The sequence below is a fragment of the Oreochromis aureus genome, linkage group 14 (assembly GCF_013358895.1).
Source record: "Oreochromis aureus strain Israel breed Guangdong linkage group 14, ZZ_aureus, whole genome shotgun sequence".
Lineage (NCBI taxonomy): Eukaryota > Metazoa > Chordata > Actinopteri > Cichliformes > Cichlidae > Oreochromis > Oreochromis aureus.
In genome coordinates, this window is record NC_052955.1 from 23,777,399 (window position 1) to 23,790,964 (window position 13,566).

Consider the following 13,566-nt stretch of genomic DNA (forward strand, 5'->3'; position numbering starts at 1 on the left):
ATATAAATACTAAAAATAAATATACAATAATAGTAATGAATCCAATGCAGAACACCAACATCAAAAAGATAATAAAGTCAATCGGCAATCAAAAAAAGAGAATTAATTTTTACTGTACATATCTTTCATTAATCAGCATAAATACCCACCTAAACATTTAGTTGGCTCACAGATGTAGAAATTGTTCAAAAGAAAATTCCAAGAAATTCTGATTATATAGCACTCATAACAGGGTATATAATACAACAGCGAATTGAAGGCAGTATGGTGTAATTAGATCTGCTCCTGTTGACTAGCCCTGAAGGTTAAGCCACTTTGAAAACAAGATGTAAAAATCAAAAGTGGCTTTATTGCTGAAGTTAGATAAGAAAATAAAACAACCACTCACAAACTCACAAGTGAGGCTCATTTGGCTTGTAAGAAAGAACATTGAAAATGTGTGGCTATTATCTGGTCTTTTAGCTATTCGTGTTCAAACATTGCTGCAAATGTGAATGTGCAATGAAATAGTGTGTGTGTGTGTGTGTGCGCGTTTATTGAAAACTAAAGTTTCACTGCAAACATTGCATATGTTCAAACTTTACTATAATTTTTTTTTCACAGTATTTCTTCTTGTAACATAGTGACTGTGCACCCACCCAATACTATGTGACACTTTATCTTAGGACCCATGGCAAACATTAGCCTAATCAGTTGCTCCATTTATTAAAACTTTACTGAAAAGATTCTGTGCTTTTGGCCTGCAGGGCCAGAAAGATTATCTGGACAGTTTTACTGCAGGTCCCTGTTCTTGTAACAGTGTTTACACTATGAATCACAGACTGACTGTGCTAGTTCCTTGTAGATGAGGACCTGGGCAATTGGGTATATTGCCTGTACTATACAATATGGCTTAAGTGCTAAAATGTTAATGTGCATACCTTTTATTATTCAACATACACAATTTTTCCCAAACATTTAGTAGTCTGTCAGATTATGGAAATATATGTTTATTGAGTTGCATTAGATTTCATAGCATTTCTATCTAAACATTAAGCAGACAGATAAACCTGATTACAAAATATGACTAAACCTGTAAATAAAACATTCACTCCGTTTTCAGCTTTCTTCAGAGTTTTCAAAAGTATTTGCAACTTAAAAGGGAAAAAAAGCAAAATATTATGTTCACATAATCATTCAATTTGCTGTGCTGGTAAATGAATAGTTAGGCACACAGGCGATACTGCAGCACACCTGATATGACATGCATTGCACTCTTTCCTATTGTAAGCCATGATCCCCACAGCCTCAGTGATGGGCCCACTGGCTCTTTCTTACCTAACCACACCTAGCCACTAACACTGCTGGTGCCATTTTCCCCCAAATAATAAAAATGCTGTCTTTTGTAATTGCTGACTTGAGCCAGGCCCTGTGGGTTGGCTATATATTTTTTTCCTTTGCTTCAGATAAAAAAACCAAACCACTGGTTGTTCCATCATCCTAACTGACAAATTAGCATATATCGACTCAATGTTAGCATTTTGTGGATAAAAAGGAAAAATCTGCAAGAGAAACAAAATGTCATCAATATTGTTTAATTTCAATGTGACCATATAAACAGCGCTATAAGATAAAATTAGGACTTTGTCTAGAAGTAGGCATAAAAAGTTAACTTTGATTTGGGACTGTAACACAAGCATTTTGAATTAGAACCTTTCTCAGAAGAACAACATGAAGTGGAATGTATAAAAACAAGTAAAAAGTAACAAATTATGACCAACATCGCCATATGGTGATGGAAAACAGGAATAAAAACATACAATTTAAATGAGTTGCCATAATAACTGCTTGTTTTTTGAAACGATTCTGATTATATAACAATTACAATAGGGTAAATAGCACAAAAATGAATTAAAAGCCATATGGCATGATTCGCCAATCCTGAAGGTGAATCCACTTCGAGAAAACCTAGAGTCCCAGAGCTTCTTTCTTTATGCTGCAACCCAACAGGACATTTCCAGATTCCACACACTCTGACACACATGGCGCTAAAATGAAAACGTAAGTTATTATACGAATAAGGAGAGGGCTGATTTTTTTTTTTTTTTTGTGGTTTCAAACAGTGTTTAAAAGAATACTTTATTTGATATTATCATTGTTTCTACCATTTTGAGCACGGAGCCATGAGGCAGCCTTCAAAGCCAGAAACTCCCACTCATCCTTTGCATCCATCTTGAAAGCATGAAGCCAGACCAGAGCCAGAATGGTGGCCCACACTTCACTGTTGGCCTAATTCATCAAATGAACACATGAAAATCATGATCTCACTTTCTACAACTGTGCTAACATAAAGTAAAATAAGGCACTGAAATGTGTTCAGTAGAAGTTCTGACTGATGAGAAAACACTTTCTGCAGTGCAGCTCTGTGGATACTTAGGAGAGTCATTACAACCAATATTTTATCCTGTGATATTTACAGATTTGTTTTCATGCGCCAAGGCAGGGGCTACATTTAGTTTACTTCTTTTTGTTATATTTGTTATATTGTACTTCCATGTTTTTAATTGCATCCTATGTTTTGTTGTTCAAATTATCCAATCAATTTTATTTTAAATCTCATATTATCATTTTGTGTTATTACTTAAATTGACAGCCAGTGTTAACTGAAAATGTTGATTTAGTTTTAGTTTTAGTCAGTTGTTTTACTAAACATTTATTTTTATTTATAATTTAGGCGTCTAAATTTAGATTTGGTCAGCTAAATATTATAAGATTATAGTAGATATAGTTTATTCAGCTGATTAAAATCTAATGTATAGTGTAAAGGTTTGTTGTGTTTTTGCTGGTAAGAGATGCTCCAAATGGTTTACAAAGCATCTTATTTTCTTTAATATCACATGCAAAATCTGTCCAGGTCTTCTTTTCCTGTTCTTCTTTTCAATGTTTTCATGATAAACAGGGAGCATGGGAGTTTCCCCCTGCTTGTCGGTGGCAGATCAAATTGTGGGTGTCTAACTAATCTAACAAGGAGATCCCTTCTGATTTTATCACGTCCAAATTCGCCTCACCTTCCTACACAACTTAATTAGTTCTGATTGGATTTCGTCTCTCTAGAAAATTTTCATCTCGTTTTTATTCGTTAGTGAAACTGTCAATACATTTCAAGTTTCTGTCTTCCTGCGTTCGTTTTTATTGTGTTTTGTTTTTCCCTCACAAAGGTTATTGATGAAAATTATGACAAAAATGACAATTCAGCCCACCGTTCTGGGTTTGATCTTTTCCACCTGCTGACTGGTCTTTCCCAGTGCAGTAGCCAGACCAGGATCAAGCAGCCAGGAGCCAGACGCCTTCTGGAGGGAGACTAAGTGCATGAAAGGGTCTCTGGGTGGTTGCTTGGGTAACGCAACTGGAAAATCAAAGATTAAACAAAAACCAGACCTCAATATGGTGATAGATAAGAAAACACAATTCTACATGACAGAGGATAGCAAAAATGTAACAGTGTACATAAGGTTTCCACACAGCAAATTAAGAGTTTTCAACAGAAACTGAAGAAAGACTAAAACTGGAAAGAAAAAAAAGATAGCTTTATTTTTTTCAATGTGTATAGGTTGATATTTTTAATGTTTTTATCAAACAATAGCTTCTGAATGTAAACAGCAAGAAGATTTGAGATGACACACACACATACTGTGGATCATATAATTTCCCCTGTGGTTATTATATGAGCCATATTTATAGAACAAATATTTTTTGAGCTTACAGTCAGCTTTTTTCGTACCCAACATAGATTTTACTGCAAGGTAGGCGTTCATCACCATGATGTTTGTATAAAAACAGTATATTTAAAATATTATATTTGAATTTGTTCAAATATTGTTTAAAAATTGGGTCAAGACATTTGCTGAAGAATTTGTCATTAATGGGACTTAAAGGGACTTTCATAGTTTTTACTCTTTTCCACAGAAAAAACTGAAAAGTTCCAAACTATAAAGTGACACATTAACACCTCCTACCCCCCACGTGTACACATATGATCTAAATCTTTTCTAAATCCCACAAAGACATGGCAGCTGGAAATACAAGTTTTAGATTTGAAATCACAGTTTTAACACAATCTTATATTTAACATTTAAAATCTGACTAAATAAGAAAATGACTTTCACACAGGTGGAATCAGACGGACGTTGAACTTGGTATTAAAATGTAGATAAAAATGAGACATTTCAAATGCTTTAACTTGTTTTGACCAGTTACCCATCCCACATTTCATTTTAGAACTGCATAGATAGCTTGTCTTAAACTTCCATTCAGCTTGTACTTACAGTCATCCAGGAAACCACCGCAAAAACTATCTGCTGTGAAGTCAAGATGAAAAACATGGAGTCAGCAACTTCATAATAGTAAATGAAAAAGAACAAATAAAGTACAGACATTATATACAGCCCAATACAATGACTATGATAGCAAATACTGCTGATGCTGTCCATAGAGCATTTCATATTTAAAATTTTCAAGTTAAACAGAGTAAAACAGAAAACATTTATTTTTAGAAATGCACTGATGTGCACATGTGCGTTACACTGACATTCAGCTTTTACTTACTCGTATCTGATATTGAACACATTGCCATGGGGGAGCCAACTAGGATGTAAAAAAATGGGAAAAATAAATAATAAATAATAAAAAAAATAAAATATTTTATAAGACTTTTTTCAAAGGGTGTGTTTTCATGTCATTGATTTAAACACTGATTAAATGTTTGGGATCTTCATGTGGTCAGTCCGGATGCTTCCTCACCTACCTCCAAGGTCCCTGCAGTATTTACAAAGCTTGATCACCATGCTTGATTTTCAGATTGTTTAATTTTCATTGTTCTTCTGTCTTTAGTTTCTTCCTATGAGTATTTTGATTCCTTGTAACAAACCCTTTGAAGAAAACAAGCCACATTTTTGCTTTAACTGGCATGTTTTTGGATTCTGACTTCAGGAACCTCTAAACTGGTTCTAATGTTCTGCTCTAAGTTATCATTGAAGTACTTTTGTTCATGTTGATCCGCCTTTGTCTTCAGGTTGTGTGTGACAATTAGTTTTTGCTTTGTAGTAACAAATGCATAATTCCTCTAATACTCTTCATACTCAAAATAAAACTAAAATCTTCTGATTGCTAATTTTTAAAATACTGGGATACTGCCGTGTCTCTCTGCTCTTAACATTATCACTGCCCTGCTTTCATTCACTCAGCTGCAGGTATAAATGTGTTAAATCTCAGGGATGTAGCAAACGTCCATGCACACACGTACCTTCCAACGCCAATAACTCTGCTTTGTACTTACTTCTTCTTATAGGAGGAGCAGGCAATGCTGATCCAAATCTTGGTGGCACTTTAACATTAAAAAATTGTGGATTGTGATTTTACTGCGCAGATGTGTGTGTTCTGCCATTCACTCTTTACTTACCCCCACGACACAGATTACGCATCTTCTTTAAATCTACCATGAAATCAAGATGAAAAACATGGAGTCAGCAATTTCATAATAGTAAATGAAAGAGAACAAATAAAGTACAGACATTATATACAGCCCAATACAATGACTATGATAGCAAATACTGCTGATGCTGTTCACAGAGCATTTCATATTTAAAATTTTCCAAGTTAAACAGAGTAAAACAGAAAACATTTATTTTTAGAAATGCACTGATGTGCAGATGTGCGTTACACTGACATTCAGCTTTTACTTACTCGTATCTGGTATTGAACACATTGCCGGGGGGGAGCAACCTAGGATGTTAAAAAATGAGATTAAAATATTTTATGCAAATTTTTTCAAAGGCTTTTTTTTCATGTCATTGATTTAAACACTATTAAATGTTTGGGATCTTCATGTGGTCAGTCTGGATGCTTCCTCACCTACCTCCAAGGTCCCTGCAGTATTTACAAAGCTTGATCACCATGCTTGATTTTCAGATTGTTTAATTTTCATTGTTCTTCTGTCTTTAGTTTCTTCCTATCAGTATTTTGATTCCTTGTAACAAACCCTTTGAAGAAAACAAGCCACATTTTGCTTTAACTGGCATGTTTTTGGATTCTGACTTCAGGAACCTCTAAACTGGTTCTAATGTTCTGCTCTAAGTTATCATTGAAGTACTTTTATTCATGTTGATCCGCCTTTGTCTTCAGGTTGTGTGTGACAATTAGTTTTTGCTTTTGTAGTAACAAATGCATAATTCCTCTAATACTCTTCATACTCAAAATAAAACTAAAATCTTCTGATTGCTAATTTTTAAAATACTGGGATACTGCCGTGTCTCTCTGCTCTTAACATTATCACTGCCCTGCTTTCATTCACTCAGCTGCAGGTATAAATGTGTTAAATCTCAGGGATGCAGCAAATGTCCATGCACACACGTACCTTCCAACGCCAATAACTCTGCTTTGTACTTACTTCTTCTTATAGGAGGAGCAGGCAGTGCTGATCCAAATCTTGGTGGCACTTTAAGATAAAAAAATTGTGGATTGTGATTTTACTGCGCAGATGTGTGGTGTTCTGCCATTCACTCTTTACTTACCCCCACGACACAGATTACGTCTCTTCTTTGAATCTACCATGAAATCAAGATGAAAAACATGGAGTCAGCAATTTCATAATAGTAAATGAAAGAGAACAAATAAAGTACAGACATTATATACAGCCCAATACAATGACTATGATAGCAAATACTGCTGATGCTGTCCATAGAGCATTTCATATTTAAAATTTTCAAGTTAAACAGAGTAAAACAGAAAACATTTATTTTTAGAAATGCACTGATGTGCACATGTGTGTTACACTGACATTCAGCTTTTACTTACACGTATCTGGTATTGGCAGGGAGGAGCAACCTAGGATGTTAAAAAATGAGATTAAAATATTTTATGCGAATTTTTTCAAAGGCTTTTTTTCATGTCATTGATTTAAACACTATTAAATGTTTGGGATCTTCATGTGGTCAGTCCGGATGCTTCCTCACCTACCTCCAAGGTCCCTGCAGTATTTATAAAGCTTGATCACCATGCTTGATTTTCAGATTGTTTAATTTTCATTGTTCTTCTGTGTTTAGTTTCTTCCTATCAGTATTTTGATTCCTTGTAACAAACCCTTTGAAGAAAACAAGCCACATTTTGCTTTAACTGGCATGTTTTTGGATTCTGACTTCAGGAACCCCAAACTGGTTCTAATGTTCTGCTCTAAGTTATCATTGAAGTACTTTTATTCATGTTGATCCGCCTTTGTCTTCAGGTTGTGTGTGACAATTAGTTTTTGCTTTGTAGTAACAAATGTATAATTCCTCTTCACTCAGCTGCAGGTATACATGTGTTAAATCTCAGGGATGCAGCAAATGTCCATGCACACACGTACCTTCCAACGCCAATGACTCTGTTTTGTACTTACTTCCTCTTATAGGAGTAGCACGCAATGCTGATCCATATCTTGGTGTCACTTTAAGATTAAAAGAAAAGAGTGGGGGTATGAGGTCTGGATAGGACAGGAAGAAATGCAAAAATTGTTTGTTGTACTTTCATTCAGATTTTTACTTCTTGCTAATTTCTGATCTGTGGAGATCACTTTGGAAAACAAGCAACTACTACCTAAGTGGTTTGTTTTTAAGTTAAATTTTTTAGGATTTAGAATTAACTCTAATATTCTGCAGTTAAAGCTGTCATTACATTCACCTCATTGAAGTTCGGCCATCTTTATCTTCAGAGCTGTGGCTCACAGAGTTTTAGTTTGGGGATTTAAAATAAACTCACTGGGTGTCGGAATATTTCTGCGCACAAGAGGTCCTTGGATCACCCTGCTGTTGTCTTTGTTGACAGCAATGAAGGCAGTGAAAGAACTGCTCACTCCTGATTGGACACTGAGCCGCACTAACTTTTTCTTCACTTCTCCATCTTGCTGTCCTCTACTTTCTCTCTCCTCCATCTCCAGTGAGCGAATCAGAGTACGAGCACCCAACCTGTGGACTGTTAATCTGCAGACATGACAAAAAAAACATCTTCTGTTCTAATGTCTATTATTTTACCAGATTAACTTATCAGTAACTTTGTCTATACCACTGCATCCTCTTCAGGGTCCTACAGAGGTGAAATTTAATCCACCACTTTGGGAAAGAATCACAATGATAACATATCAAGTTTATCTGAAGACAGTAGAGTGATCCAATATATACATGGATACAAACATACATGCATTGAAATGCATGCATGCATTCATGAACTTTAGTTAATCAAGTTTAGTTCGTAAACATTATAAAGTGTTTACTGTATATTGTAGAAAATTGTTTAATGTATAATGTTACCATTTTTATTTTAATGAAATGACGTATGCCCATTCTTATGTTTACTTTTTAGACACTCATCATCAAGCTCAGCAATATTAAGGTTTAAGATGTTAGAGTTAAATTCCCCTTTAAATTTTTGGTTAAAATAGCTTCATTTATTCCTGTGTTTTCTGAATCATGAAATTTGAACTAAGAGAAATGAAGCCAGTTGGTTTTGGGCAGATAATGGCTGCAACTGGAATATTAAATGAGTAAACGCTATTGTCAGAATATCAAACATAGAAATACACTGTAATTCCTCATTGTCTCTAATGATGAAAAAAGGATGTGGTAAAACCAGGTCATAAAAATATCAAAGATATGCACAGTAATATGTTTGTGCATCTTAAATAAAGTAAACCAAACCAAAAGGGTGCTGTTGTTATTAGACTGTTTTACCCAGTGTCCTCTGCAGGTCTGAGACTGAAGTGCAGCTGGTTCTCAGAGGGATGACCTGCCAGGCTGTACTTCACCGTCACACAGCCCTCTGCTGCCTCTGAACTCTGACACAGAATCACAGGGTTAGAAGTCACATTATTTACTGTCATCAAATACCTAAACAACAACATGAGAAGGTGCTGCTCCTACCTGTCCAGTGAGCTGGGCATAAATCAGTGACCTCTGACCCTGGAAAAGTGTCTTGATTGGTGGAGAGAGGACAGTGACAGACACTTCCTTTGGTAAATCCCATGTGCCTGAGATGTCGACCACAGTCGGCTGCAGAGCAAATCGCAGCGACTGCATCACCTGAAAAATAATGAAAAACTCCAAATGCACATCCTATACATATAACAAATATGTATCTGCTGCTGCTGTGATGTTTAATGTGACTTCTAATTGTGTTTAATGTCTTACTTTTGCTTGCATCCTGTCTGTCCCTGTGATGAACTGAGCGTGACCTCCTCCTTCTTTGGCCATCCCATTGATGAGAGCAGAGCTGGCCCCTTCCCCAATCCCAAAAGAGAAACACCTGCAATACAGCAGTTTTCTTTAAGTACACAGAGGACATGTATTGTGTAGATATAGTTGTGGGTTTGTGGTTTCACCTGTGAGAATCTGAGTTCTTCTTTACCAGATCTATCACTTCTTTGGTGTTTCCCACCTCTCCATCAGTAAAGACAAACAGCTAGAGAGGAGAGTTGGCACATAAGGACAAAACATCAGACCCACAAACACACAGCTTGTTCTGAGAGCAGGGTTAGGTTTCAGAAACACAATACTTCATTTTTAGTTAGAATGTGTAAAATGATTCATAATTAGATGCAGATTGTAGTAAATTGATAGTAAATTACAGATTACAATCAACTGATTTCTCTTTTCTTACGCCTCAGAATCCTAGCTTTGGTGCTGCTATAGGACAAACATTTTTAGTCATCCAACAGAGATGAAAAACATTAAATTTAGATTGTACCCCAAAATGGCCCCTGCCAGCCAGTATGTTTCTACTACGTACTGTTTAAACTGGACTGGAGTTTTCTCCCATTTGTGGAAGGCTGTCAGGCCACTGTTTACCTCAGCTGTTCTTTATTCTGGACGAGGCTGTAAAACTTCATGAAAGGAATCTGATATGAGTCAAAGAGTCAGAGAAGCTTGCATCTGACTTATGACAGCCATAAATAAGTTGAGTTGTTGAGGATATACTGAACTGTCCTTAAGCACTGTTGTTAGCTGCTTTTAGTTGCTGTTAGCCTCTCTTAACTGCTGTAGCCTCTTTGAAGTGGATGTAACTTTAGTGGACTTTGAATAAACTCTCATACAATGTAAGAATGTTATAAAACTGTTTATCACAGGCAAAGTGTGATTTTTAGGATACTGGATACACTGTGTTAAGAGCCCTGACATCAGTGCAGTAGATGAGGCTTGAGGCAAGAGGAAAGTGGGTGACATTTTATTAAAATGCTGGTGGCATTGTCTATTTCTTTCGAGTTTTCATTTCTTTGGTGAATGGGATGCCACTCTGACAATTAAACATGAAAACATGAAACACGAAATTTAGTCTGAAGGTGTAGACACAAATTTAAATGTCCCTTCACGGTATGCGAAAACCTATAAGTTTCTTACTCCACCTTTAATGTACTCTGGTCAGTCTCTAATCACATAGGCAAAATGCCATTAGTTAGAGAAGTCCTTCCTGGCCATTGTACTTAAATATGATGGGGGAACATAGCAGCTTCCACAAACCGTAAATCACACACTCAATTCTATTTATTTCTAAGATATTAATAATAAATTAATGAGAATGCATCAGTTTGTTGGAAGATGTGATTACAGAGTACTGTATGTAAATTTATTTATGTACTTTTATTTATGAGTATAATATCCTTTTTTCTCTTAAATCACCTAATTGAGATAATGATTGTACATTTAAGGTCAGAGTTAGGCAAGCGGTAAGTAAGGTTAAGTTTCAAGGAAGTCTTGAGGAAACTAATCCAAGCCAGTGTGTGTGTTACCTGTCGAGGCTGACTGGGAATGCACGGCTGACTGTAAATATGTTTGAGGGGCTCCAGGATCTCTGTTCCTCCAAGATCAGCCTGCATCTGCTCAACGCTCTTCAGGGCCTCTTCCATGGTCTGCTGAGTGTACTCCACACTCTTACTGCCATCACACAGACACCAATACACACATATTTAACACAAAAGACACAAAAACATGAAATGAATACTTTTGTTGGGCTGACAGATCTGAGCCTTACGGGAAGATGTGTTCATATCTGGACCCAAAACCATAGATGTTAAAATAGCAGCCCATTGGTAAGCTCTTCAACAGGAGCAGCAGAGTATCCTTAAGAGAACAGGGAAAATATGGTGAGTCCTCTGTGTGAGAGGAACACTGTGAAAAATTTATGATTGTAAGATCAAATACCTTGGCACTGCGGATCCGAGTATTACTCATACTTCCAGATCGATCCATTAAGAACACAAACTCTCCACATGAAGCCATTGAAGACATCACAGACTGGGGGAACTCAGGGTACAGACTCACCATCACCATTGAATCACCCATCAGACAGCCTGAAAAATAACAGACAGAAAAATGACCAAACATTTTTGCTGTGTACTCCAACATCTTTAACTACTGAGTTAAAGAAGACGGATAATGATTTTTTAAAATTTATTTCAAAACTAACAACAAATCTCATTTTCACTCACCCGGCTCAGCAGAGGCCTGTCCTGCCTCCACCACAGCAGTGGGCTGGTGGGCGTCTTTGTAATAAATCAGCAGTTCAACATCTCTGTCAAACTTGTGTCCTGCAGCCAAGTTAACCTGCACACCACAAACACATTCATGTTTAGTTCTCAGTAATAAGTACAGAGCAGTAACATCAGCACTCTACCTACCGTGGCCTGGGTTTGATCAGTGTTGAGGTACTGGAGAGGGTCCAGGGAACAGTTGGACTCTACTGTAGAGATTGGACGAGGAGAGGACACTCGGGCAGAGAAAGACAGGCTGTAGAACAACAGAGAGGCTGGAACAGAAGTCACCTGGACACCTGCACCTTCAAAATCTATACACAAATGACACTGATTATAAATAAGCCCTGTATTCAATTCAATTCAGTTGTATTTATACAGCACCAACTCATAACAGCAGTTGCCTCAAGGCACTTTATACTGTAAGGCAGACCTACAGTACCTAAAAGAAAAAGCTTTGGCAACAGTGGCAAGGAAAAACTCCCTTTTAACAGGAAGAAACATCAAGCAGAACCAGGCTCAGGAAGGGGCAGCCATCTGCCATGACCGGTTGGTGTGAGGGGAATAAGACAGGACAAAAGACTAGCAAAAAGGAAAGTTTTAAGCTTAATCTTAAACGTAGAGACAGTGTCTGTCTCCCAAATCAGAAGCTGGTTCAAAAGCTGCTTCTACAGGAGAGGCGTGACTTTTTGGGGTTTATAATAAATAATATATTTATAAATAAATCTATAAAGCCCACATTCTTTTTAGACACCACTCAGCCTTGTTGCAGCTTTAAGTTTTTATGTATTATATAGCCGATAACAAAATTATGAGAAAAATTTTATTTTCCAGTAAACATGCAGATAAATCCAGGTTGCATCTAAATCATTTCCACATTTGACATTTAAAATGTCATCTGCTTTTCCTACCCTGAGGCTGGTATCGAGGGTTGAGCACAGCAGGCAGACAGAACCTCAGACCATCATCAGCCTGCACAGCCAGCTCAGTCACGTACTCCAACCTGATGGAGGCGCTCTCTCCTGGAAGCAGACTGCCCACACTCAGAGAGAATATATCTGGACTCTGATCACTCTCCTCCAATAGGAAGGCCTGCTGACCAGAGCTCAGAGCATCATCATACTCCTTACGAGCCTGAAGGACAGGAGACACATGTCAGTGACATTCACTGTGTTAATTGTTATTTTGAATCTTACTTATAATCAGGTTATATTTTCTCTCCAGCTCACCTCCTGTTTCTCCTTCACCTCAGCTACAATCTGTGTCTGTCCGATCTTAGCACTGAAATGACAGACAGCAGCATCTCCAGGCAGAGGGAAGACAAAAACAGCCTCTAATGGTTTGTCCTCCTTATTCTCGTAGTTCAGAGTGGAGACCACTGTAGCCACATGGTCCCTCACCTCCAGCTGCACCTCAATGCTCTTCAGAGGAACTGACATTCAAACAGAATTACCAAAAAACATAAATCAGATGTTTTGAAAATGGCTCTTTGTTTCTTCTTTTTACAAGTGTTACATTTCAGCAAAAGAAAATACTACTTGTTAACCAAGTTGATACTTAAACATGGTTCTGTCCAACAAAGTGTCAACTTAAAACAAAAAAAGAAGAAAAAGCTGGTGTGATATTGTTAATATTTATATTTAACTTACCCACTCTATTTTTTTAATAACTTTCTTATTATTTAAATTTTTTTGTAGGAACTGTACTCGCAAAACATAAACATGCAGATCATGTCTATATTGGGTCCATCAGTTCATTACCAATTCTGGACATCTATGCAACGTCCAAACTAGGCCCACAATCTGGACATCCAACAATGATCCAAGTTAGACGTTAATATGACGTTCAACATTTTAACTTTGGACTAGCTAATTTTTCTGGACATCACATGGACGTCTATGAGAGGTGCAGGAAATTTACATGATTAATAAATGTAATATTTTTTTGTTTAGAAATATCAAGATCGTTGTTATGAACATGATACATATGAATACAAACTATTTATAAAAAGACAAAATTTATTAGCCTATGTATTT

General features: G+C 36.7%; 1 protein-coding gene across 7 annotated transcripts in view; it reads right to left on the reverse strand.

The window, feature by feature from the left end:
- Window positions 1–973: 973 nt before the first annotated feature.
- LOC116322914 (von Willebrand factor A domain-containing protein 5A-like) overlaps window positions 974–13,566 on the reverse strand; it is a 50,591-nt gene continuing 37,998 nt past the window's right edge. For 4 of the 7 annotated variants that reach the window (XM_039622782.1, XM_039622781.1, XM_039622776.1 and 1 more), the window contains 24 exons: window positions 12,760–12,962; window positions 12,442–12,664; window positions 11,678–11,844; window positions 11,489–11,603; window positions 11,202–11,350; window positions 11,032–11,120; window positions 10,790–10,934; window positions 9,386–9,465; window positions 9,195–9,309; window positions 8,928–9,086; window positions 8,739–8,842; window positions 7,771–7,991; window positions 7,412–7,459; window positions 6,832–6,861; window positions 6,549–6,581; window positions 6,425–6,472; window positions 5,722–5,760; window positions 5,438–5,470; window positions 5,315–5,362; window positions 4,585–4,623; window positions 4,305–4,337; window positions 3,240–3,385; window positions 2,145–2,268; window positions 974–2,027 (listed from right to left, as the gene is read on the reverse strand). In XM_039622782.1, coding sequence (XP_039478716.1) covers window positions 1,948–2,027; window positions 2,145–2,268; window positions 3,240–3,385; window positions 4,305–4,337; window positions 4,585–4,623; window positions 5,315–5,362; window positions 5,438–5,470; window positions 5,722–5,760; window positions 6,425–6,472; window positions 6,549–6,581; window positions 6,832–6,861; window positions 7,412–7,459; window positions 7,771–7,991; window positions 8,739–8,842; window positions 8,928–9,086; window positions 9,195–9,309; window positions 9,386–9,465; window positions 10,790–10,934; window positions 11,032–11,120; window positions 11,202–11,350; window positions 11,489–11,603; window positions 11,678–11,844; window positions 12,442–12,664; window positions 12,760–12,962 — 2,471 coding nt within the window. In that variant the 3' untranslated portion in view covers window positions 974–1,947. The remainder of the gene's footprint in view (window positions 2,028–2,144; window positions 2,269–3,239; window positions 3,386–4,304; window positions 4,338–4,584; window positions 4,624–5,314; window positions 5,363–5,437; window positions 5,471–5,721; window positions 5,761–6,424; window positions 6,473–6,548; window positions 6,582–6,831; window positions 6,862–7,411; window positions 7,460–7,770; window positions 7,992–8,738; window positions 8,843–8,927; window positions 9,087–9,194; window positions 9,310–9,385; window positions 9,466–10,789; window positions 10,935–11,031; window positions 11,121–11,201; window positions 11,351–11,488; window positions 11,604–11,677; window positions 11,845–12,441; window positions 12,665–12,759; window positions 12,963–13,566) is intronic. The other 3 variants (XM_039622779.1, XM_039622777.1, XM_039622783.1) reach the window with 3 other exon arrangements.